The 27,605-nt window shown below is 37.0% G+C and overlaps 2 protein-coding genes and 1 long non-coding RNA gene across 6 annotated transcripts in view; 1 reads left to right on the top strand and 2 right to left on the bottom strand.

Moving 5' to 3' along the window:
* Positions 1-648: 648 nt before the first annotated feature.
* LOC139971558 (uncharacterized) lies at positions 649-1,061 on the bottom strand. Its single transcript, XR_011794420.1, has 2 exons — positions 889-1,061; positions 649-807 (listed from the first exon to the last, which is right to left on the bottom strand). It is a non-coding gene; the product is annotated as an uncharacterized lncRNA (long non-coding RNA).
* Positions 1,062-7,036: 5,975 nt separating this feature from the next.
* Positions 7,037-15,489, top strand: LOC139970422 (ADP-dependent glucokinase-like). Its single transcript, XM_071976077.1, has 5 exons — positions 7,037-7,558; positions 8,886-9,076; positions 11,227-11,323; positions 12,192-12,328; positions 13,544-15,489. The coding sequence occupies exons 1-5, from the start codon at positions 7,227-7,229 to the stop codon at positions 14,209-14,211; spliced, it is 1,425 nt and encodes a 474-aa protein (XP_071832178.1). The 5' UTR covers positions 7,037-7,226; the 3' UTR covers positions 14,212-15,489.
* A 2,238-nt stretch (positions 15,490-17,727) lies between these two features.
* LOC139970419 (neutral alpha-glucosidase AB-like) overlaps positions 17,728-27,605 on the bottom strand; it is a 35,305-nt gene continuing 25,427 nt past the window's right edge. For 3 of the 4 annotated variants that reach the window (XM_071976073.1, XM_071976074.1, XM_071976076.1), the window contains exons 16-27: positions 27,311-27,407; positions 27,081-27,182; positions 26,509-26,567; positions 25,713-25,897; positions 24,871-24,935; positions 23,890-23,966; positions 22,146-22,184; positions 21,555-21,629; positions 20,618-20,731; positions 20,106-20,215; positions 19,648-19,751; positions 17,728-18,925 (exon numbers count right to left, since the gene is read on the bottom strand). In XM_071976073.1, the coding sequence (XP_071832174.1) occupies positions 18,819-18,925; positions 19,648-19,751; positions 20,106-20,215; positions 20,618-20,731; positions 21,555-21,629; positions 22,146-22,184; positions 23,890-23,966; positions 24,871-24,935; positions 25,713-25,897; positions 26,509-26,567; positions 27,081-27,182; positions 27,311-27,407 (1,134 nt within the window). In that variant the 3' untranslated portion in view covers positions 17,728-18,818. The remainder of the gene's footprint in view (positions 18,926-19,647; positions 19,752-20,105; positions 20,216-20,617; positions 20,732-21,554; positions 21,630-22,145; positions 22,185-23,889; positions 23,967-24,870; positions 24,936-25,712; positions 25,898-26,508; positions 26,568-27,080; positions 27,183-27,310; positions 27,408-27,605) is intronic. The other variant, XM_071976075.1, reaches the window with a different exon arrangement.

Here is a 27,605-nt window from a genome sequence, read left to right as displayed (position 1 = left end):
ATTATTTACTTAGAGGATATTATTTTACCATAAAGGATATTCCAGGACACCATTTGGTTAACTGACAGTATTTTACTGAAAGGATACCCTGGGACACTATTGCTTATTAATTAAAGGATACTATTTTGTTGGGATCGGAAATTTATCATACAATTTAATCTGTTCAACTATACTGATGTCGTGGAAGATCTGTACCTGATGTCACCAGCACGCCAACTCACCAGAACAGATTTATAAATTAAGTGTATTTACTTTAACATTTGGGTGCACCTCACGACTCTAAGTCATTTGATTTAATTCTTTGACTGGGCCCAGATCAGCTGTATATTGTTTGTTATTCATAATTATAATTTATTTTGATCCAATCCAGTTGAGTGTTCCATTTTTATGTGTCTTGTTCTGTGTTTGGTCATCACACCAAACCCAGAGTTCTCTGATCAAGAACAAACATTTATTTTCAGTGGCTAACACCCTTACATATAATTCATGATTTTAAGTTATGAAAATTTCCTATACCACAAACACACTTAAACCTCCTATAAGCTAAAAGTAACTGCCAACTAGCCAGCAAGATAATTTATATAGGGTAAGCATGGACACCTGGCTTTTCCGGGGTAATCCTGGGTATGTATACCTGGCTTTTCCTGGCTCCTCACTGATATAAACAGGGACCTGGCTTTTCCTGGGTAATCCTGGGTGTGCATACCAGGCTTTTCCTGGTTTTTCCTGGCTCTTCACTCACACACTAGAGACCTGGCTTTTCCGGGGTAAACCTGGGTTAACCATCCAGGCTTGTCCGGCCTTTACCTGGCTCTTCACTCACACAATAGAGACCTGGCTTTTCCGGGGTAAACCTGGGTTAACCATCCAGGCTTGTCCGGCCTTTACCTGGCTCTAAATGAGTTATATAAACCAGGCTTTACCGGGCTTTTCCTGTCCGAATTACCATTTTCAAACCCAGGAATTTCCCTGGATTTCCCTGGGTTAAATCCAGGCTTTTCCTGGCTTATATTCCAGGGAATTCCAGGGTTTTCCTGCCTTAAATTCGTCTGGGAAACCAGGGTCAAAGTTATTGTTTGGCTTCTAATAGCAATGGAGGAATCTACTCTAGCTGCCACTAAGATGTATTGATAACACATTTAAGTTCTGTACCCCACAAGCTACACTGGTACTCATATAATATTAGGTCTTTAAATGCGAATGATGAGTATTTTTTTGTATAGATTATCTCTGTCAATCAGATGAATTTATATTGAAGAATTTCCATTGTTTGCTAGGTAGATGAATTTAGTTCTTATTAAGTTCTTGAAAGACATATTGTAATTTAATTTCAATGTCAGTACCCCACAAGGTATCCTGGTACTCATACCACATGACCAGAATACAGCATCAATAGGTGAATTTTCATTATCCAGTATATAAAGCATTGTCAAAGTTATTGTTGGCTATTCATAGCACTGAAGACATCTACTTTAGACTGCCTGCATAGATGCATTAAGGTATATTTTTGGCTAGGTAGAAGGATTTAGCTCTTGTTAAGTTCTTGAGAGACAAATTTTAATTTAATATAACTGTCTGTACCCCACAAGGTATTCTGGCACTCATACAACATGACCAGAATACAGCATCAATAGGTGAATTTTCATATTCCAGTATAAAACCAGGGTCAAAGTTATTGTTTGGCTTCTAATAGCAATGAAGGCATCTACTCTAGCTGCCACTTAGATGCATTAAGGTATATTTATATCACATTTAAGTTTTGTACCCCACAAGCTACACTGGTACTCATATAATATTATGTCCTACAATGCGAATAATAAGTATTTTTCTGTATGGATTATCGCTGTCAATGAGATGAATTTATATTGAAGAATTTTCATTGTTTGCTAGGTAGATGGATTTACTTCTTTTTAAGTTCTTGAGAGACAAATTGTAATTGAACTGTCTGTACCCCTCAAGGTATCCTGACACTCATACCACATGACCAGAGTACAGTACGACAAATTGTAATTGAACTGTCTGTACCCCACAAGGTATCCTGGCACTCATACAACAAGACCAGAGTACAGTTTCAACAAGTTAATATTTATTACCAGTATATAAAGCACTGTAAAAAATATTGTTGGCTACTCATAGCAATGAAGGCATCTACTTTAGGTTGCCATTTAGATGCATAAGTTATGTTTATATTACATTTAAGTTCTGTACCCCACAAGCTACACTTGTACTCATATAATCTTAAGTCCTACAATGCGAATAAAAATTTTGCTGTACAGATTACCACGGTCAATTGATGAATTCATATCAAGGAATATCCATTGTTTGCTAGGTAGAAGGATTTAGTTCTTTTTAAGTTCTTGAGAGACAAATTTTAATTAAATTTAACTGTCTGTACCCCACAAGGTATCCTGGTACTCATACCACATGACCAGAATACAGCATCAATAGGTGAACTTTCATATTACAGTATTAAACCAGGGTCAAAGTTATCGTTTGGCTTCTCAATGGAGGTATCTATTCTAGCTGCCACTTAGATGCATTAAGGTGTATTTATATCACTTTTAAGTTCTGTACCGCACAAGCTACACTGGTACTCATATAATATTAGGTCCTACAATGCGAATGATAAGTATTTTTCTGTATAGATTATCGCTGTCAATTTGCTGAATTCATATCAAGGAATATCCATTGTTTGCTAGGTAGAAGGATTTAGTTCTTGTTTAGTTCTTGAGAGACAAATTGTAATTTAACTGTCTGTACCCCACAAGGTATCCTGGCACTTATACCACATTACCAGAATACAGTATCAATAGGTGAAATTTCATATTCCAGTATAAAACCAATTTCAAAGTTATTGTTTAACTTCTAATAGCAATGAAGGCATCTACTTTAGGCTGCCACTTAGATGCATTATTGTATATTTATATCACATCAAAGTTCTGTACCCCACAAGCTACACTGGTACTCATATAATCTTAAGTCCTTTGATGCAAATTATCAATTTACTATACAGATATCCATGGTAACTTCTTTGAATTCATATTGAAGGATTTCCATTGTTTGCTAGGTAGATGGATTTAGTTCTAATTAAGTTCTTGAGAGACAAATTGTAAGCGTCTGTACCCCACAAGGTATCCTGGCACTCATACAACATGACCAGAATACAGCATCAATAGGTGAATTTCATATTACAGTATAAAACCAAGGTCAAAGTTATTGTTGGCTTCTAATAGCAATGAAGGCATCTACTTTAGGCTGCCACTTAGATGCATTATTGTATATTTATATCACATCAAAGTTCTGTACCCCACAAGCTACACTGGTACTCATATAATCTTAAGTCCTTTGATGCAAATTATCAATTAATTAGATATCCATGGTAAATTCTTTGAATTCATATTGAAGGATTTCCATTGTTTGCTAGGTAGATGGATTTAGTTCTAATTAAGTTCTTGAGAGACAAATTTTAATTAAATTTAACTGTTTGTACCCCACAAGGTATCCTGGCACTCATACAACATGACCAGAATACAGCATCAATAGGTGAATTTTCATATTACAGTATAAAACCAAGGTCAAAGTTATTGTTGGCTTCTAATAGCAATGAAGGCATCTACTTTAGGCTGCCACTTAGATGCATTATTGTATATTTATATCACATCAAAGTTCTGTACCCCACAAACTACACTGGTACTCATATAATCTTAAGTCCTTTGATGCAAATTATCAATTTACTAGATATCCATGGTAAATTCATTGAATTCATATTGAAGGATTTCCATTGTTTGCTAGGTAGATGGATTTAGTTCTAATTAAGTTCTTGAGAGACAAATTTTAATTAAATTTAACTGTTTGTACCCCACAAGGTATCCTGGCACTCATACAACATGACCAGAATACAGCATCAATAGGTGAATTTTCATATTACAGTATAAAACCAGGGTCAAAGTTATTGTTTGGCTCTTCAATGGAGGCATCTATTCTAGCTGCCACTTAGATGCATTAAGGTGTATTTATATCACATTTAAGTTCTGTACCCCACAAGCTACGCTGGTACTCATATAATATTAGGTCCTACAATGCGAATGATAAGTATTTTTCTGTATAGATTATCGCTGTCAATTTGATGAATACATATCAAGGAATATCCATTGTTTACTAGGTAGAATGATTTAGTTCTTGTTTAGTTCTTGAGAGACAAATTGTAATTTAACTGTCTGTACCCCACAAGGTATATTGGCACTCATACCACATGACCAGAGTACAGTACGACAAATTGTGAATTAACTGTCTGTACCCCACAAGGTATCCTGGCACTCATACCACATGACCAGAGTACAGTATCAGCAAGTTCATATTTATTATCCAGTATATAAAGCACTGTAAAAATTATTGTTGGCTACTCATAGCAATGAAGGCATCTACTTTAGGTTGCCATTTAGATGCATTAAGGTATATTTATATTACATTTAAGTTCTGTACCCCACAAGCTACACTTGTACTCATATAATCTTTAGTCCTACAATGCGAATAAAAGTTTTACTGTAGAGATAACCATGGTAAATTCTTTGAATTGATATTGAAGAATTTCCATTGTTTGCTAGGTAGAAGGATTAAGGTTTTGTTATTAGTTCTTGAGAGACAAATATTAATTTAATTTAACTCTCTGTACCCCACAAGGTATCCTGGCACTCATACCACATAACCAGAGTACAGTATCAACAAGTTAATATTTATTATCCACCATATAAAGCACTGTAAAAAATATTGTTGGCTGCTCATAGCAATGGAGACATCTACTTTAGGCTGCCATTTAGATGCATTAAGGTATATTTATATTACATTTAAGTTCTGTACCCCACAAGGTACACTTGTACTCATATAATCTTAAATCCTACAATGCGAATAAAATTTTACTGTACAGATAACCACTGTCAATCGATGAATTCATATCAAGAAACATCCATTGTTTGATAGGTAGAAGGATTTAGTTCTTGTTAAGTTCTTGAGAGACAAATTTTAATTAAATTTAACTGTCTGTACCCCACAAGGTATCCTGGCACTCATACAACATGACCAGAATACAGCATCAATAGGTGAATTTTCATATTCCAGTATAAAACCAAGGTCAAAGTTATTGTTTATAACTTCTAATAGAAACAAAGGCATCTACTTTAGGCTGCCACTTAGATGCATTAAGGTATACTTATATCACATTTTAATTTTGTACCTCACAAGCTACACTTGTACCCATATAATCTTCTGTCCTACAATGAAATTAATAAATTTACTGTACAGATTACTACTGTCAATTAGATGAATTCAAAAATTTCCATTGTTTGCTAGGTAGAAGGATTTAGTTCTTTTGAGCCAAATTGCAAATTGAAGTTTTATTTCACTTTCTGTACGCCACAAGGTATCCTGGCACTCATACAACATGGCCAGCATCAATTGGTGAATTTTCATTATCCAGTATACAGCAACTGTCGAAGTTATTGTTGGCTTCTAATAGCAATGAAGGCATCTACTTTAGGCTGCAACAAGGATGCATTAAGGTGCATTTATATCACATTTAAGTTCTGTACCCCACAAGCTACACTGGTACTCAAATAATATTTAGGTCCTAGAATGCAAATGGTAACAATAACACAAGAAACATGATTCAACAATATACAGTTGCGTGTGATAGTAATTAGGTAATCTCCTTCCAGGCTACACAGTAAAGGTTAATCTCATTTACTTGAAGGGATCAATATATCCTAGCTTACCTGGTAGCTCCTAACTTTTATACCTTTATTTGTTTAGATTCTTATGGTTTTCGTTCCCCGATCCGTATTATAAAGCAAGAGATGTAGTGTAACCTTGAACTTAATTAGTTTTTGTTTACACCACAATCATCATATGTTTTGTTCATGGAACAGCTTAAAACCCTTTCTTGTATATTCAGTTGAGCTACAGCAAATCAGGATTAAACAACACCACACAATACAACACGATCCTTAAAAGTGTCATTTATTTAATTAACTGTCCAATTAATTAAGGAATAATTAAAACACTAATGTGTATGCTAGCCACCATTGTTCCTCACAAGGTATCTTCATCCTCACCGTTACCCCTAAGGTATCCTCACGCTCATTGCTGTTCCTCACAAGGTGTTCCCCATAAGGTATTAAGTGTGGGTATGTGTGTGTTTATACGTGTGTGGGTGCGTGCATGTATGTTTTAATGTATAAATTCTGCCACGCGTAACTGACTATGGATTGACACACCTGGGGAGGGTGGGGTGGGCTTCAGGAAGGTGAGATTGAGGGAGAAATGAAGAACTGGCAGAGGAGCCACCTACATGTCTGACTCAGCTCCTGTGGTGTCAGTTGCAAAATGTTATTGACATACCCCATGGGATTTCTTAATATTTACCGCTTAACTGTTCTCTTTCACAAAAAGTATATTAAATAAAATAGTGGTACTTGTACTGAATCAGAGAAAATACTTATGTTTAATCACAGGGACAGTTACACTGCCATTAAGAGAGGATTGCAATATGAGACCTGAAGATTCTATTATGGTGATCCCAACTCCAACAGTCCCCAAATCCAACAGCCCCAACCTTGCTCTTGCTTGATCAGAAATAAACACATTCCTTTACGTGGTAATCGTAAAGGCAATTGGCTTAGGGAAACTGCAGCAGTTTATCACAAGATTGAATTACAGCGGGAGATCTGGGTCATTATCCTTACAATTCTTTCAGACACCAGGCATTTTATAATCATTTGATGGGGGGTGGGTTAACCTGTATAGGAGGATCATGTTGAGGCAGAGTGCAATTAACTTTGTAGCAGTGTCCAATTGTCACTCTGAAAACGTCTTTTCTATCACTTGGCAACATTTAGACATCGTTACGTAATGAAGTCTGCCAGGTGGCCAGTATACTAGATATCACCCTATAAATGCACCGATGTCGATCCTTTCCAGGGTCGACATAATGGCGCCCCCGAAACTACCGAGATCCAGCTGGACACAAGACTTCTGCCATGACTCAGCATATATTGCTGCGTACAGTGTAATGCTATGTGTGCAAACACTGTTGTTTACAAAAAAATCCAAACCATTGCAGACGTACACGAAGTACAAGTCTGTTACTATACTGGCAGCGTTGTAATTTTCTGTGAGGTACCGGAATAAGAACAGACTTAATTTTCTGCCTACCAAAGGACACAGAAAGCAGAATGTCTCTATTTAAATACGGCAGCATTTTGTCAATGGTCATCCTTTTTATTGCCATTTACTTCAAGAGAAATCAAGATACCGAATTGCGAGGGCAACTTGATAGCGTGCTCAATAGCCTTCGAAAAGCTGAACATAAAGCAAAGTTGCATCCACGTCCCCGTGTTGCAATAGGATTAGGGGCTTGTCTAGATGGAGTTATTGATGCCGTTCCTCTCCTAGAGGAATTAAACATCGAACCTCCTCCAGAAGTCAAACATTATGGATCGATTGAAGGGAAGAAGGAACTCTCTGAGACCTTTGCATTTTTCTTTTCTAAGGGTGCCGCAGGAGAGTGAGTTTCATGTAATGTAGGCCTAACGGTATAGTACAGCCTCAGTCCAAACTTTTAACGCACAATTCTTTTGATTAGGCCAACTACCAGCCCTATATCTATGGTTACTAAACCGTGGCATAGGCCAGTATGGTATCGTAGGTCCAGATAGTCCATATGTAGGCCCAAATAGTCCACTTACCCTAACAACGTGATTAGTTATAAGTTCAGTAGGGGCTATAGCGCTAACAGAGGCTAAATCTCAAGCAGTAGTAGCCTACACAAATCTCGACTGTGTCCAAAATCTCTCATTGACAGCACGTATAACTAATCTAATAAAAAACCTAAGTCCATGATCACTGAGAGGTTGACAAAGTTTTGGCCCCCATGGGAAAACGCGACATCCTTTCGCCTCCAAATTCATACAACGTTTAGAGGGTATATACGAAATTTATCACAACCCCCCTCACCGGGATAATTCCTTTATTTTACAGGGGCAAGGGGCTTGTCAAGCAAGTTAACTTTGCCAATTTATCACCCATTGACTTTGCACGTAAAACGTTTTTCGAAAAAAACCTTGGTCCCTGATCACTGAGAGGTTGACAAAGTTTTGGCCCCCACGGGAAAATGTGACAACGTTTAGAGGGTATATATATATACGAACTTTACCACTGGCGAGGTTTCCAGAGGTCCTTTAATGTATGAAACATGAGGGTGTGGGGGGGGGGGAGAAATGAATGACTGCATTAAATGACCATTTTATACCACGTACAGTACCCAGCCTTAATAATCCAAAGGGGACAGTAACTGCCCATGTAGTAAGCGGAAGTGGAACCACATCAAACCGTAAGAGAGTCGTAGTAAGCTGTAGCCATCTGTTAGTTATCTGCACCTACACGAAGTAGACCCAGGATGCTAAATTCATAATAATCCTTAGCACGTCATGGAAACGCATACTGGACCAGTTACAACTCGTTCTGGATACATAGTTTCACGCATCTTTGCCTTTCCAGGTCACTGAAACTGCTGAATCGCATTGCGCTAAGGTTCATTCCAAACTGTACGTCACATGATCTGGGAAAGTGTGAAAGGGTCTTTAGGCTATTGCCCAATACAAACCCAATATGACTCAATATTGCACTGAGATCTAACAGCACGGTTTCCAGGATCCTTAAGTTTAGGCTTAAAACTGGACTGTCACGGTTTTGAAGTGCAGTAATAGGTGACATGGGATTTCAATGGTAGATTGTATAATTTACATTGTGTAGTTAGTGACATAGATTTGTAACACAGCTCACTGAGACTACTGTACTTTCACTCTGAACATGTTATTCTTTTTATGTTTAAGGAGATACCTGCATGACAAAGCCCTGTTTGAAGATGTTTTAAAATTGGTGGAGAAGAAACCCAGTGCAGCGTGGTACATCGGTGGTAATGCCCCAGCTATGGCCAACAGATTAGCCAAGGAGGGCTGTGAGGTACTACTAGGCGGTCGCATGTCCCAGAAATTAAGGGGTCAACTCCAGGAAGGGGTGAAAGGTGAATGGCTAAATTTAAATAAATTTTCTGAACCACAAAGGATACAATTAAGAGAGCAAGAAAATCTGCTGGAACCGCATAGGGGGTATGGAGAGGGGGGGGTGGCTTTTTGATGACTTCTATATAGCTCAATTTGAAATGATCATTTTGTTCCACATGGGTGTCATGCATGAAGTTTAGCTTGTATTCCAGAGAAAATTTCTCAGATGTTAATCAGGTTAGTAAAGACTAGGTTAATAACCTAGAGTGGCAATGTACAGAGTTAGTATTCAAATTGGAACATTTTGCTCTCAATTCTGATTTTTGAAGGTTATTTGGAGGGTCTGAGATGTTCAAACAATATGGACAGTCCAACTCTTAAACTATCCTTACAGTCTGAGCAACAAGCAGAACCACCTTATCTTTGCAACAACAATTGTTTTGTTTTTTCGGACATATATCAGTACTTTGAACTCAGCTATGAAGTTTCTACTGGCTGAGGGACAACCACAAACTCGTAAACAAATTAGAGATCAATCCAACTTGTGTTGATGGCATAGGAAGTAAACTGCTTTGAGATATGTGCATATCAGGCATACACTATTGAGGTGCTCTGGTAAAATTCTGTCTGCCAGAACCGAAAAATATATTTGAAGGGTAGGAACATACTGCGCATGGTATGAATAAATGAGGGTGAATGTGCATGTACAGTAGAGCAATTGAAGTGAAAGAAACATCCGGGTTTTGAAGGAACTGATTTGCTTGCCTGCTTATGCCTTGCATGATGTGATTTCTGTCTCTTTCAGTACAGAAAGGTTATTTTTTGAAAAGTTTACTGACATAGAACAAAATGCAATGAGATGCAAATTTTGGGCAAATTCAGGGAGAATACAAATAAAACATGAAGAAAGAATTATTAGAGGCAAAGGTTGAAAGTCTCACTGTTTGTACGTCAGTTGATGTCATTGAGATTCAATTAGCCAGTTTTAAGTTGCATTGTTCTGCAATATTGCAGAAAAAAAGATATTGTTTGGTTCTGTTCATTACTCTGACATGTTTACTATTGATCTTCATATCATACTGTATGTTAATAACTTGATGAATCCACATAATAATTAGATACAGATTCAACACACCATTGTGGATTATCTTTGTTTTTATTAATTAATTATTAATTGATACAATGTAGCACACAGTAAATACATGTATGTTTTATTTAAACAAAGACTTTGAACACACACTATCTCTAAGCCTGAGGATGAATAAAAAGTTTGAGAGAGAGACCATTTTTGAACCATGATTTATAAATTTGTTTCTCCCTTTCAAAAAAAAAAAATCAAATTTTTGTATCTATTTTATTAATGCAATTTAATACTATAAAGTAAAGAGAGATGTGAATCAGATGACCAGATGTCAAACTATGGATATTCTGTGTTTTTAATGTTAATTATTTCTACTTAGAAAATAAACAACCACACACTTTTTGATTACTTGTGGAAGGTTGGAGGAATCTACTGTTTGTGGTGGTGATGTGGCATGGTTGTGTATGTGTGCATTCTGTGTGTATGATACACTGCTTGTAAACATGATGATTCAGAAAGTACAGGATGGTTGAACTAATTTGCGTTGTGACCAGAATGACCCTACTGCTTCTTTTAAGGTGAGGGTCACTTGAGGTCAACCGATAGTGAAAAGTGTGAACAGTGTTAACAATGGCTCATAGGTTACAGCTTGGAGGAACTGCATGCTTGGTGTGTAGATCAACTGTACCATTTCAATTGCAAAGACCACTAACATTTCGTTGTAAGTCAAAGTCACTTGACTTTGGCAGATCTTGTCAAAGAAACAAAAACCTTAAAAAAAACAATAACTCATTCATTATGCTTGGCAAGTGCAAGAACCTGTGTTATTGTTGAGATCAAAGGTCATTTGAGGTGAAGAGAGGTAAAAAAAGCTGGAAATAGTTGTAAGCAACTTAAATCGTAAAGTGAAGCATTGGTCCAACGGACATTAGTGTAAGAACCTTTATCATTACTTTTTAAACTCAATTGTGGTCAAAACTTTTAAAAAAAATGTTTATGCATTGTTACTGTTGAATGTTTTCATATAAAATGTGGCAAGGAATCACTAAGACATGCTGCTTTCTAATATTTCTGTTTCTTACTTCGTAGTTGTCGGCACTCCTCTGGAAAAGGATGATGTACACTTAATAATGGAGTACAAAACTGGAGAAGTTTGGGGGAAATATAAGACGCCAAGAGCTAACAGGTAGGAAATAGTGGAATTAATAAATCTGTAATAATCTATACTCTGAACAGTGACCTTGTACCTTACAGAGCTTAGCATCTTAAAACAAAATCTCGACGGAAAATATAATGGTCCAATGTTTATGTTAATCACCAAATTACACCAAAGGGTACATGCCTATCGGATGTATTTGTTGAGAAGAAGAACATAATGTAATATTATTACAACCCAAACATCAAAGATTAATTTCTCCAGACTCATCGAAACATCATGAAGGCTTCTTGTGTTGAACTGTTTCCTTAACACTTGATCTGCATTTCCTTGAACAATGTGCAACTAAATTACTGGTTCAAGGTATATAGGCTACACATGTTATTGCGATACATATAAGAGCATCAGAGAAGTAAGATGGAGTACGTATAGTGAAGAGAATTACATTTACTAACAACTGGTAAACAACCAGTATAAGTTAAGAGCTTCATTACTCTTACTTCACATGATACTCTCTGTATCAATCATGTTGGTTTGGTATAGCGAGATTACAGAAGGCATATGACGGGTTTAACCCTTCTGCTGGTATGATGTGCTCAGACAAAATGCGCTCATGAGAGCTGCTAGAAAAGCAGAGTTGTGCTTTAAACCATGAGTGGTGTAAAATGATGAAAAGTCTGTCACAAGAAGTGTTTCACTCTGTGACTCGTGAATGAAATATGATCGAATATAGAGTAGAACATTTGTATAAACCATTACGTATTTTATGAACCAAATAATATTACTCTCTCCCTCCCCACATCTCTCCCCCCCCCCCTCAAACATTATTGTTCCCAGACCTGTGTGAACATGGTTTTACCTGATTATGAAATGTTCTTTTGTTTTCTTCTATCTGTAGGTTTATTGTCCACTCGGACTCGTCCAATCCGATGCTGGAATCTTTAGATGAGTTTAGAGAGGAATTAGGTGCATTCAAACCACAGGCAGTTGTCATCGGAGGACTACAGATGATGGATAATTTCCCATTTAGAGAAGGTAAATAGCACCTTAAATTGATGGGAAGACTGGATTCAATTTGTACACATCCTTCAATAGCAAGGTAGAAAAGGTAACCCCTCTCCACCCCCCACCACCCCCTTTACTATCGGTACTTTGATATCTACAACTATCAACTTTGACTCATTTATGTCAAATACTTTCTTTTAGTCTCAACAAGGAGTATTACTTATTCAGTATGTTATGTCCCCATACTCCCTGTGCAGATGTGATTCTACTTCTGTTGTAGTGCAAGGTTGTGTCTTCACACACAACTGCGTGATGTCTTAGTTAATCATCACCCAGCTTATCTTGTCCAACTCTGTTGCTGGTACCTGTATATTATGCAGTCATGGTCTATCTACTGTTATAACTTTGGTATGAGTTTGAGCTGGCCTCTCTACTGTAGCTTTTAAAACCTTGAGTTTTTTGTGATGTATGGTACATTTAGTACTGCTGGTATTCCAATGCTGGTATTCACTCTCCAAGTTGTTCAAAATAAAGCTGCATTTCTTGTTTCTAGAAGTTTATTCAGCCATGTCACATTACAACTGACATTGGAGAGTGTTTTGGATACCATGCTACATGATAATGTAATTCTGGATACTCACTTGCCAAACTTGTTCCACCTAGAGATCTGCTGTCTATATGTAGGGCTCCCCAAAGTTGGAAGTAATGTAGTATATTTATAGTTACAAATTTATTTTCTGTAATTCTCTGCAGGTGAAGTTAAAATTGGTGAGCAAACACCTCCCCCCCTAAACCCCAACTCCTGCCCTTCACCCCTACACAATCAAAAGTAGTTCCTTCATTAACAAGTATACATGTTCGTGCATTTGTATTCATGACTTAATGCTGAGTCAAACTTTTAGTTAAATTGGATCTTAAGGTTATGTCAGTAACTATTTTAAAATAAAATAAAACTGTTAGCAAACTGCTTATCCACTAGAGAGCCTGTGTAATAGAATGTGAAAAAGTAAGTTGGCCTGACGTTTCGATCCTAGCAGGATCTTCTACAGAGGCTAAATGACAAATACCCTCTTCATTTAGCCTCGATCTGTAGAAGATCCTGCTAGGATCGAAACGTCAGGCCAACTTACTTTTACACAGTTACTATTTTACTTTGTTAGTCTTGTTTTTCTATTTTATTATATATGTCAAGATGAATAGATTTACATGTTCACTTCACCCCATGAACCAACTTTCTTGCAACAGAGGAGAGACAATCCAGACTTTTGGAACTACAGAAGTTGATGGTTGGCTTATCACCAGACATCAAGACGCATTTTGAGTTTGCGTCCTTTGCCGAGGAACAGATGCTCCGTGACCTACTGCAGTACATAATTCCATATTCGAACTCTATCGGTATGAACGAACAGGAACTCCCAAACCTTTACAGTCTTCTGAATTACGGGAATGTGAGTCTGCTAGCTGATCCTTACCCCCGGACAGCCACAATTCTAGACCAGATGAGGTTTGTGTTCAACTCTCTCAGAAACGATCCAAACGCCGAAGGGGAAAAGAGATTGTCCAGACTCCATGTCCATACTCTAGCATTCCAAGCGATTATGACAGCCAAGGATTCCGGCTGGAAGAACACCATGTCTGCAACGGCCAAAGCGGCCCTGACGGCAAACAGGTACGTCTGCGGAACCTCCAAGGTGGACGTCACCAAGTCTAGAATCATCATGGATGAATCATTCTCCATCTCCGAAGAGGCTGGAAGTGAAAGGATGCCTTTCAGAAATGACAGGCCTGTGTCTTGTTGGGATGAAGGGGAAGTAGCTATCTGCGTGGCTCCGGTATTGGTTTGTACTGATATTAATATGACTGCTGGGGGTGGGGATAATGTCTCATCGGCTGGGCTGGTGTTACAAATATGAACCAGTCATGGTGATTCTAGGCTACAAAGTGAAACAGTCTAACTAACAAAGGTATGGTCATTCCAATTGGTTAGTAACTATCTGTATTATTGTAGGTTTTCAGAGGAGGAAAGGCAAGTTTCAGTTGAATTGCAACAGAAAATGCCTTTTATCTATTTATTTGGTTTTGAGACTTTTAATGATGTGGTTCAGTTGTGGTGTTTGGTAAACTATTAGTTGGAGGTATCTTTAAACTTGGTGCTTTAAAATATTATTATAAAATAATTACTTTGTTTCTAGACTTTTAGTTTCTCTCTTTTATGTTCCAAGTGTATATTTTTGGAATTATTTCACTGCCCAGCATCATATTTTACCAAAATGTAACTGACTTGAGAATGCTTCTGGTTAACTAAAAAGACTTTTGAAATGTGTCACAAAGTTATTTCATATCAAAGTTTTTAAATTATTAGACTGGCATTGGTTTGTTTTAAGCCATTGCCTTGATATAAGAGTTGAGAAATGTTAGAGAAACAGTTTATGTTACAAAAAATTAATTATTTTAACCAATTTTCATGACTAAATATGTGTTGAACTCCTTTCTACAAAGCTACCAGTTTATCAACAACCAATGCAATAATATTTCTCTTGATTTATTTGAAACATTTTTGATCCAGAGGTCTCGTGGGAGTTACATCTTGATCCAAAGATTTAATTGGTGAGGAGTACACCTCTTGAAAGATTGCCTGATATCAGTAGTGCCTTCGTAAAGTGTTATTCGTAAAGTGAAAGATATCATGTTTATAACTATGTCTGTACATTTTGATTTTACTTGGAATATAAATGGAATTGCAATACAATTAATAACAAGTCTTTTAACTTTTACATTATTCTATAAAAGTTTTGGACTTTATATATAGTATTATGGAAGAGAGATACAGTAAAAGAAAGAAGTTAGCTTTTTTAACAAGGTTACCACATTATATAGTCACAATCTTTTAAATGTTTTGGTTTGCATGTAAGAGGTCGGTGGGGGGGGGGGGGGCGGTTGGGGCTGGCATTAATATATATTAATTTAAAGGTAAAATCTTTTCTCTTTACTCATCATCATTTATTGAGTGCTTCAATCTGTTTTCAGTTGTGCATTACCTACATCCTGAGAACAGAATATAGACAAGACAAGCCTTTATAGTACTAACAATTGCCAAACATTATGTCTTGCATGTTTGATATTGTTTCACTGCATTCCATGGTTTAAATGACATTATCTGATATGTAATAAATATATATATATATATCAGACTTTCTAATCTGTTCTGCTTTTTTTTGATGATCTGTGATTATAAAAACAAACATAAAAACAAGTAAAGTATAATACTTTTTACCTTCCATAACTTTATTGCAAATACTCAGTAAGAAACCTTCAACACCCATCATGGAGATATCATTGATACCCAGGAAACTATCATCAAACCAAATCCCCCCCCCCCCCCCAGCCCCCGGAGGTATCACCAAGAACACATGGATGAAGCCAACGCCGATGGAGGTATTCAAACAATGAACCTTCAAATCATGAACTTTTTACAACACCCATGAGGTGTTCAAACACCCAATAACATACCACTGGCACCTGTGGAGGTACTAACACACATAGTTATGCAAGAACTCAACAAGGTGTATAAAAACCAGTGGAGATCCTCAAAACTCACAAACATTCATGAGGTACTCTGGACACTGTTTTATATTTGGTTGGGGGAGGTGTTAGGGGGTGAGGAAGGAAAGAGGAACAGATCTTTTCTGCAGGGTCACAGGTTACTATTTTCTTTTTCTTTCGTGGTAAGGTTAGTGTAACCCTTTTATTTTGGGTGGGGGGATGTGGGAGGTTGTCTTTTTTCTCTTTTGTTTTCAATAGGGACTAGTTAGCACACACATTAACGGCAATATTGTAGAAGGTGATAGCTATGTGATCAAAGTGAATCAGTTTTGTCATTGCATATGTATTTTTTTTCTATGCCAGATGGCTGAAACATAACTGCAAGATTATTCACTTTCATACTTTTCTGTTTATACCTTCAAATCTCCTTAAACCTGATCAACTGTCAAAAGTATTAAATTTTGCAAAAGAGAGAAAGAAATTATACTTGATACACTCATGTTTTACATAGTAGTTACCTGTTTCACAAGCTACAACGAAACCATGTCTTACAGTTAAATTAATTTTCTTGACTGTTTGGAGTTATTTAAATACCGATTAATAGCCATTATTAAGAGTATCACTCGTTACCATTATTTGCACTAAGCTCTGAAAGACAGTTCATCTAAGGTTGTAGGAAGTTCTGATCTGAGACGAATATCAACATTTCTTTTCCTTCGTGGCTTATCTGAAGGTGAAGAAAGGATTTGAGCAATCTGTTCAGAAATCCGAAAACTGTTAAATTGATATAATCTGCAGGTGCTGCTAGACCAATTCTAGTATAACAATTCTTCCACATGGTGAAATATTTGCACTGTTGTTATTCAGTGTAATTGTACAAATTATAGCTCTACAGAGGTTTAGCATAAGAAGAAATTAGTATGATTCTACCTGAAATATCTTAAACATTTACACTTTTCATCCCATTTTATTTCATCCAACCTAGGAGGAGAAGGTTGGAGGAGGAGATGGGGTTAGTGGAAGGCAAACGCTTGTACAAAAAATAATCAAGAGGAATTCTCCTTTTGTTATATACTTTTGAACATTAAATGAAATATCAATGTAACAAAACTTGTAAATTGAGACGAAAAAATCAAAACGCAATCAATGTATTGCAGTGCTACTCAAGGTTCTCGTCTTTCGCCAAATTATGTCATAGCGGTCTTATTGAAATGCCCTTGACCAATCAGAGGTTTTGTTTCAATGAATCGTACCGATACGTAGAGACTATTCTTCCCCCTCTTCGAGTACCAAACAACAGCGACAGAGAACTTCAAGAAATTTAGCTAAAACTTTCTCGACTCTTGTAAATTAGTGCTCTTAAATAAAGACATTTACACACTACCATGATACAGCCTTTATCCCTGGCACATTTCGACCTTAATGAAGGTGGGCCTTTTTATTATAAAATGTAACTAACATATCTTCAAAGTCACAAGTAACATAAGAAGTTTTGGAGAAATATTGAAGACTTTTGTCCAACAAAGAATGAAACGGATATTGTCTTTGAAATAAACTGTAGCATCTGATAACACAATGAACTTCTCTGTGACTGAAACCCTTTAGTTTACCTATCGACCTCTGATGGGGTAGTTTACTTTCTTCTTTGTCACTGTAGAAACATTCCGTTATTGCATCTCATGCAGTCCAGCAATGGAATTTTTTTTTGATTGCGTATAAAATGAAGGACACACAGACAAACAGATATCAGTTGATCAAGATAACTACTTCAGACTTAATATGGCAATGACTCTACTATACTGAAGTGATAAATAAATCAGGGATGTGCTCACGGCACTGGGCGGCACCGGGCGGCTGCGCCCAGCAGTTCTGAATGCCGCCCAGCACAAACATTTCCGCCCGGCACTTTTTTGATGATAATTTAACAAATTTGACCATAACCAAAATCTGGGAGAATACATGGCACAGAATAGGAAAAATAGCTCCACCTAAGCATACTTCATGTGCAACATTTGTCCAGTGGGGAGGGGGTACCCCACCCATGAGATCCCTCTCCCACGGTGTGGATCACACTACCGCACAATCTGCCCGACACTCAAATATTCCTGAGCACATCCCTGATAAATGATTCCTCGATGAACTGCCATTGGAAGTCCATGGTGTACTTGGAAGTGGACATTAAGTGAAATAAGTTGTATTATGGTATACGGTAACTTTGCAATGTTTAAGAGTACAAAATAAGGTATCTTAAAGAGCATCTGTAATGACAAGCTCTGCCATTTAGTTTTATCCTTCGGCTATGTGTGATTTCATCAATGGTTTTTTTGATAAGATTCTATCTCAATGAGATTAAGTTACCTTGTAAGGGTCTTGAATCAAAATGCTTCAAGTATTAAAGTAAAACTTACTCCAACATCACCCATGTATTAAAATTTACGGTTAAAAATTCTTCTATATGGGTGAAATATTTCATAACCAGTTCTCAAAATATACAAACTTGACCTTTCCTCCATTCACTGTATAAAATAGGGCTAATTTCATTGTGGCTGTTCAGATTGAAAACGGCAACTTAAGATAGTGTTTTTAACTTGCCTTATATACACACAGCACCTGCATTGTCCATCAGCACAGATACACAATGTTAGAGGACATGCAAAGTTACCGTATACTACTACACACACCATAAACAGAAACATAACAAACACAAAGAAACAAGAGGTGCATAGTAATGAAGGCACCGGACCACTACAGAAATGTTACTATCTCCCCCATCCGTCCTTCACAAGCATCCAGTCTCTATCTCATAGCCAAACACCTGGTCTCCGAGTTACGTAAGAAAAACAATTAAACGTCACAAAGCTGTCATGATCAGAGAGCAATCTCGAACTGTCTCCTCTGCATTGAATCACAGCAACAAATACATTACTCAAAAAGTTAAGAAGAAAAAAAACTGCTTTTCGGTCTACTCTGGATTATCCTATGTGAGAGAGATCTCAAAGTCTTCGGCTATGTTTATGGCAGGTTTACGTATGGAGAGCACCCTCTGGACAGAGTAACCAAATTCCAGAGACTGGGTGTTACCACCTGTCGAATGAGTAGAAATAGATATGCAATTGTCATACAACATGGCATAGTCTGTAGTACAAATGCACAAGTTCTTTTATAATTTAATTTATTTATTATTCCATAATCAATGGGGGACACAATTCTTGGATGTTCATATAGTTGCCTGTCACATGTTAACATGTCATGAAGGAATGTTAAGGCAGACGCAATCCCAAAAATGGATGATTGCTTATATTAAGCTGTTTAAAGGTGTTATATTGTAAACATCTCTGTGGCATACTTTAAATATGATGGCTTGATTGGTTTCTCCTTTGAATGGTCTGAGAGTTTGTTGATGACAAACATCTTATGATGCTCATCAATGGGTAACAGGTAGCTGATTTCATTATAGCTATTCTGAATGTTCATTAACTTTAACATTAAATTTTGCAGACTTTGTGGACAGCCAGTTAACACTTCATCCACAGAGGTTTTATTTTTTATTCATGTAATATAAAGTGGAATTAATAGTTGCATATTTTGCATGTCCAACCATCATATTGACTGAAATGTGAAAAATTTTGGATTTCAAATTTCCTTGCGATTTGATATTTTATATGATAATTATATGATATAATAATGCAAATAGGGCTACAAATTAGCTACAGTACATGCTGTGAGGTCCTCTCAACCTCATAGAAGGTAGTTCGCTGTTTATTAAAGCAAAAAGTTAAAACAATTCACAAATCCTCATTATTTACCTTGACTAATAAGAGAAACATGATTGGGTGATTCTGATAAACCTATAATGACCACTCTCTCCAGCCAGGATTTGCTATTATATTCACTCACTGGAGCTAAATTTCTGTAAGGAGAGAACAATATGGAAGTGTTGAAATAATGACAATTAGAAGGAGTAATTGTTTCCACTTTTAATTTAAAAAAAAATCTTTTCACATGAAACTCTATAATTACTTCTGCATGTAAAAGAGTAATGATAAGAACTAAGTATAAGTTTTTGTGTGGAGTTGGACAGGGGAAGGGGAATGTAGTGTTATACCCCCTTCTGAACTCCCCCCCACCCACCCAACCCTTCGCCACCCTTCCCTTCCCACCCCCATCTTTATGCTGAAACCACACATGACTACTATTCCGGACAATTTGCACAAAAACTCAAGAGCATTTAAATGAAAAGTGAATGAATCATAAACTAACTTACTTTGATATCAGTTTATTATCTTTAAACTCAAACTGCCTGTAAATGTATTGACCTTTCTGGAAATTATAGGTGTGGCCGTCATCGGTGTATAACTGGCCCACAGCAGATCCCTGCAAAGTAAGAAAGGAGGTGTTCGTGAAAATGGGAGAATCTTCTATGAGCCTGAAACCTGACACCCCCTGCACCCCTATAAATGGGGGAGGGGGCGGTGTATTAAACAATGGATGGACAATTCAATCCATTGCAATTGAATAAAATTGCTATCTTTTTCTCAGGAATGCAGTATCCATAAGCAGACTGCCATAAACAACACAAACAGTGTTTTGTTTGCAATAATAACAGCAGCTGAAGTCTCTTTTTGGGTTTTTCTTTTAGTAAAAATTGATGCATTTGGGATTAAACGTCAAACTTAATTGCTTTCATCTAATTATTCCATAAAATATATAAGACCCTTATGAGAATAATCATCACATTAAAGATTTCCTCTAAACAATCTCTTGTGCATACTGTACCTGTGCATCTAGAGCTATTTTTAGCGTATATGGGTCACCAGCGCCGAGACTGGAGCAGCGCCGAACTCTCTCCTTTGTGGGAAGTATACTGCCACCACGCTGGAACACGGGCACCTAGTAGGATGGACATTTAAAAACACAGAAAACCGATGAGGTGTAGAACATTGAGCAAATATTGAAATGAGTACAAAGAAATTGATAATATGAATGTAAATATAGTGAACAAGAGGATTTTAAATTAAACCATGAAGTGAAAATATCTCTGGAAATGAGTTACATTTCCAAACAGTGGATTCTGAACCTTGGAACAATACCAGTATTTCCTAATTTCAAACATTTGATTTGTATTACAAAGATTTCATAATTGACTCAATTGCTATTAAAAAAATTTGGTTGTGACTGTCAAATTCAAAAGAACTTTAATTTATTCTGAAATATGATCAAGTATTTTTGAGGCTATCAATTTAATTGGTTAACTACAGTATGATATCTTATGAATATAGGATCATACAATAAAATGTAATATAATATAATACAGAATTAAAAGTCAAGATGGAACCTTATTTCACATCATAACTGTTCAGCGACATGACGGTGGAATATGTCAAAATTGTAAAGTTCTGGCATTATTCTTTATTCAAACCCATCAAACTAATACTTGATTAATCCTCTGGAATATTATAAATATAGCAGGAGCCATTGCTAAATAAGTACGTAATCATTTAAGTAATGCCATCTGAATTTATACCGACAATTTTTTCGTGGTAGTTAAATTCCCTGTCTGGTATGTACGAAAGACTATTCACTTAAAACAGAAAGAAGAAAAAACATTCTAAATGTCTTCTGAATCATTTATCAACAGTAAGCTCTCTCCCAGGTAGGTAGGTACGGTACGGTAGGTAGGTATCTAGCCTCTAGCTGGCTAGGAGTGTCTTACCGTTGTCAAGGAGACAGAGAGTGACACCTGTGTGGGTCCTGTCATCTTGTCAAATGTGTCCATTCTGTACCAGCGCTGGATTGGGATAGAGAGAAAACTTGATGAAATTAGAAAGGGCAAAATACCACACAGAGAAAAAATGATATTCAATCTTTCAGGGTTTTTTTTCATGATTTCATTCTTTATTTATTTCCATGCATTTCAGTGGTTTTGTAAAGGTCAATGGAAGAAGGTAACTACCAGTTTATTGAGTGTTGATTGCTATGTTCTCACTGTATATCAGAAGATAAAACCACAAAGTCCTTCAAACAGCAATTTCTTAGGTACCTTTGGGGAGCTACAGCCAGTAGCTAGTCGGCAGGCTAAGCTAAAGACACATTTCTCTGTTGCTTTCTGGTTACAACCATCTCAAAAACATTCTCCCAATAACCACATTGAAAGAAGAAAGACAACTGATAAATTTTTCTGCTTACATAATTTGGTTTTCAGGGAATGCATGTGTAAAAAGGACAATGTACAACTTCTCATAATTCCATGTGCCCGATTTAAATCTCTTGCTCATGCAAACGCTTGATCCCTAGATCCACTCACCGTTTCCTCTTTCACCACTGTGTGTCTCACCATGCTGGTCTGGTCATTGATTTAAGGGAAAAGAAAATGTGTTGCTGATGGATGCAAGCATGCTTTAAACAGACGGTGCAATAGGCAAACAAAAACACAGCCATTTCAAACAAAAAAGGAAGACCAGCAGCGGCTGATCAAATATATCTTTGATGGCATGATTACGGTTTGCTATCTTTGTGTGGTGTGTGTGGTGTGTGTGCGTGTCTGTGTATGCGTTTGTTTTGTATTCTGACAGAGGACTTGAACAAAAGAATTCCAGGTCCTCGGTTGTGATTTCTAAAGAATCACCACGTCCTCAGAAGAATTCTATTGTATGGGGTATTGTTAAGGTTAGGGTACGTGGATTTGAACAATGGAAAATACAATGGGGTCCTCGGTCTGAATGTAATACAAACATGCGTGTGTGTGTGTGTAAAATGTAATGGCTATTTTGAAGCTGAAGTGAAGGACACAATCAGCCTCAGTTATTTGTACAAATCTATCTCCATATATTGTTTTATTTTTTTATTACCTATGCCTCGGAAACTCTATGGGGGTGATGCTGAATGCTTCTCAATACACACTCTTTGAAATCTGTACTATGCATTGTGTAATACAGAGACGGAATGTGAGATACAACTCCTGTCACTGCAGAGGGTGGGGGGGGGGGAGTTACTGCATAGTTCCAGTTAGTTTTCAGGAAGTAATTACAGTTGTTCGGATGGCCTGAAGTTTCAATACCTAAGCAAGATGATTCTGCCAGTCAGGCATTCAAACTTTATGTTTTAATACCTAAACAGGCTTTTTGGCAGTAGTTAAGCAGTTTGTTAAAAATTTCTATTTGTTTTATCTTACTCATTAGCAGTGATGATGCCGGTGAAAGATGGGTAACAAACAGAAAACATTCTGAGTCTCAGAGACAGAGTCTCAGAGAATGATCATCGATAAAGAACAATTGGTTTTCACAAGTTGCTGTTTCCAATATCTTGGTTTTGAATTTAGTCTTGATTCAAGAATATTGAATTACAGTAGGTAAACTTTGGTATTTGACATTCCCAGTGATGCATGTAACAGCTGCTACATTATTATTATAAAGTTTCATTCAAATTTGTTTTGGCAGAGCTTGATGTTACGATGCATAATATGTAATTGAACAGGAATATATAACAGAACAGGAAATATATAACAGAACAGGAAATATGTAAAAAAGGGCAGAATGTGTAACAGAGAACAAACCATGTAATTGAGTAGACTTTTGTTTTACAGGAGAAAAGAAATATTGATAGATCACAACATGGTTGGGCAAATGTTGTTGAGATACCATGATTCAAGAAATGGTATAAACAAGGGTTGCAGAAAGTGACAAGATGAACAAACAAAATGGGATGCAAACAAATAACTGTACTATTTTTTTTTCAAATGGCATGCAACACCTACATGGCAAGAAAGGATGACATTAATGGATGCACCCACATGACAATACTGAATGCAAACTGTGACAATGATTTTTCAAGCCAGATGGCATCTCCTCCAAACACTCACCCTTAAATCTTGTAATAACTGCACAACAATGGTATACCTAAACCTCGTACCTTTAAGAGCCTTGGTCCAGCCTGGATTTATTGGCTTTGTGAATGACCAATTTTTTGGGTGGGTGAGCAGGCTTTTAAGCTTTACTGCCAACCCTGTGCAGTACTAATGAATGTTAATTGTCCAGACCACTCATACTTACTGTGTTTTGTCCCGGCAGATAGACGGAAACAGACGTCGCTCCGGCATCGGTGATTGGTCGAACCAAAAGTGATGAGCCTTGAATAAAGAAGAGAACAAATGATATAGTCGTAATTATTAAATTAAAGTCATGATTAATTTATGAAAGTGAAAAACATTTTAATGATTATGAAATATGATAATTCATGAACTACAAAAGTAATTAGCATAATGAGGCATATAACCACAACTATCACAGATTTAGTCTACCAACCAGACAAAAAACACAGGACTTTTATTCTTGGGGTCATTGGTTCAAATACCATTCTAGCTAATGATGTTTGATCTTCCAAAATTTTACTGTTACTTGCCATCTGTATTTTCTGTTCATTACATATGAAAACATCACTGAATTGCGTTGTTGAACTCTTGAAACTGTTCCGAGTAATTTTCTTGATTGTATCAATGATACTGGTTTGTTTTCTCTGGTTATACATTCGCAGTAATAGCGGTTGCAGGGTACCATGGTTTCTGACCGGTACCCTCGGAAAGAAGTAACACCAAGTACCACCAGCTAGAGGCTGGATAGGGAAGTGTGTAAAGCAATCTTTTTATACCTAATACGCATAGCTGGTCACCAGTGTGAATACATTTATAACAATAAAGTCTCCTTCAAATCTTTATAATTTCCTAGTCAGTTTATTTGTTTATTTATTGTTCCTTTATATGAGGAATAAAATAAAGGATGGTTTAAAAACATAAGATTTCAAACACAGACAGCTCCCACCCTCCCCTCCTGTAAAGTCACTGTTCCCCACCCTTCACTCCACCCCTCTCAAATGATGTTAACATGGAACTCATACTGTCATACCTATCATATACTGATCCTCCATGGCAAATGTTTTACTGTCAGCTTCCACCCCGCCCCCTGTAAAGTCACTGTTCCCCACCCTTCACTCCACCCCTCTCACATGATGTTAACATTTAACTCATACTGTCATACCTATCATATACTGATCCTCCATGGCAAATGTTTTACTGTCTTCTGGAAACTCCACCCACATAGGTCTGTATTGGAAGAGGGAAAATATGATTAGAATATGAAATAATTAAACTTAAATTAACATCATCTCGTCTCAATTTATGAATAGAAACACAGCAGACGATATAAATCAAAGCCGGATCAATGACCTGTATCTCATTTTTAATAATCTCAAAACATTACATATCAAGCAATTTCCTGAAACTTATCATTATATGCATCTCAATCCATGAATTAATACATGAAACACTATAGACGACTTGCATAATTTAAACCTGATCGATGACTGGAATCTGAAGTTTAACAATCTAAATCATTAATTAGTGTGTCTCTACAAACAAAGTAAGGTACACTCAATTCAAATATGACCCATCATTTTATCAAAGATTTCCTTAAGTTGTGAAGTGAGAATGACAACTGAATTCTGTGTGGTAAGATTGACTTGCATGTAAATAGATCACAAACTAACGGAAATATCTGCTTGTATGTGTGCTGGCAAAAAGGACGGGCGAGAGGAAGGTTGTGATTGGATACAGTCTGCTGTCAGCTGTCTCAAAAGGAATTAGTATTTGGATTAGTAGCATCCTACATGGGTAGTATCCAACAGACCCCTCCCTCAATGTCTTCCCTCCATCCCCCCCCCCACCCCCTCCAGCCCTATGTCCACACAAGATTAAAACCTTGATGAACGTGCAAATCTTACAAAATCCCAAATTAATCAACAGAAGTGGAAGAGGCACAACCACTGGTACTCTCCTCCCCACCCCCATCACCCCCTCCCAAAAATAAAATGAGTCTGTTACCTCATTGGTGGGACACCAGTTTGAGAAGCTTGGTAGAAGAGTGTGTACCAGTATGGTAGTAGGGCATATCTATTACGGATGGCTGTACGAATCACAGCTGTGTTTTCCTCTGGGTACAGCCAGGGTTCCCTACGTTTAGTATCAAGATGAGCATGTGCCCTGAAGAATGGTTGATATGCTCCTGCCTGAGAAACAAACAAAAATCACATGACAGTTATACAGGTGAATTCTACCAGGAGTACAACAGCTAACATCAAAACATTTAAAAAATAACAAATTAATTTAATCCCAACTGGCAAATATATTTCCACAAATGTCAGAGGCTAACTGGAGAAGCCTGAGTTAGCTTCTGAAGAATATCATGCTCGGAGCGAAACGTCAGGCCCTCTAACCTTTACGTACATATTTAACTTTCTGCAGTAGATAAGCAGATTGCTAAGTGTTCTCCCTCTCAGAAGATCTTAGAAGACAAAAGTATTGAGGTTTGCCCACTGATATCAAAGACAAACGCCGATTCCATTGCACCTCAAAAGTTTTTTTTTTTTAAATCTATGTGCAAAATCTTTTATCCGAAAAGATTACAATTTGAACTACAAAATGTATTCAACATTAAAGGAGTTTGGGTATCATAATACAGGTATTATGCTATGCTAACTACAGTTGTAGGAGTTAGTACTAATTCACCAAGCACCTGAAAAAATAGTCCATATAAAAGCACACAAAGTGAATAATTAATACTAATAATTAATTAATTATCATTAATAATTAAATGTAGCCTACTCTAACTGTTACTTACTTGATACCATCTCGTTAAAAGTTCTGTATCCGGGTTCTTGAAAAAGCCTCCTACGTCAGCTGAAAGGAGGATCAACAACTAACATTGAGAAACAGGGATCGTTTGCTTTCATGGAATGCAGATGACATAGTAACAACTTAAGAATAGAGACAAAGTTGCTTTAAGTTTAGGTATGGACAGGGTAACAGTATGTCCTAGAGTAACCCCTCGATAAGGAGAATAGCAAAGCAAGGTGTGATAATCACAATAAAAGGAGCTGCGCAGGTCACCATGGATGGAATTGATGGCCGACAGGTATCTATCAGATTCATATGTGCTAATGGAGGTCTGGTGTATTGCAGGTCAACATGAAAGTTTGTATATTATTATAAAGCAGACATATAAAACTTACGATAAAAATAATAATTATCATTTTTATTATAAAACTATGGTCTACTGTATAGTAGCTCTACTTGCACATCTACTTTAAACCCACCAGACCTATTCTGTGAAAAACAGTAAAACAGGATCAAAGTAAAGACTCAAAGGAACACAAGATTCATATTAATCAGAAAGAAACCAAAACCACTTACCACCGATAAAAGGTATTCCCGCGATACTGATGCTAAGACACATTGGCAAGGATGCCTTCAGGTGTGACCATTCTGCAGCATTATCACCCGTCCAGATGGCACCTACGAGGACGACAAGACAAAACAGTGTTTTACGACACAATGTGATTCCCCACAGCAAGCAACTGCTGAGTAAACACTAGGACGTTGTATATTTGATTCACACTCACTTGGTGTTATTGTCCACTTACCATAACGTTGTGAGCCGGCAAAGAATGCTCTAGATAGGACAAATGGTCTCTCACGGCCATCCGTTCGGGCAATCTGCCCTTCAGCTGTTGCTCTGTGCTGAAATGGAAAGGAAAAACAGATTGATTAATACAAATTTACCCTCCTTGTGAACAAACATGAGAAAGAAACTTTGGTTTCTGTGATAAACTGCTTGAAATGATGGCACCATGCTGTCACCACCTGCTTTGTGTTAAGTCAGAGGGCCTGACGTTTCAATCCTAGCAGGATTTTCTGCAGAGGCTGAATGACAAGCCT

This window comes from Apostichopus japonicus, chromosome 8 (assembly GCF_037975245.1).
Source record: "Apostichopus japonicus isolate 1M-3 chromosome 8, ASM3797524v1, whole genome shotgun sequence".
Taxonomy (NCBI): domain Eukaryota; kingdom Metazoa; phylum Echinodermata; class Holothuroidea; order Aspidochirotida; family Stichopodidae; genus Apostichopus; species Apostichopus japonicus.
Note: the sequence above shows the minus strand (reverse complement) of the source record. Positions and strands in the feature narration are given on the sequence as shown.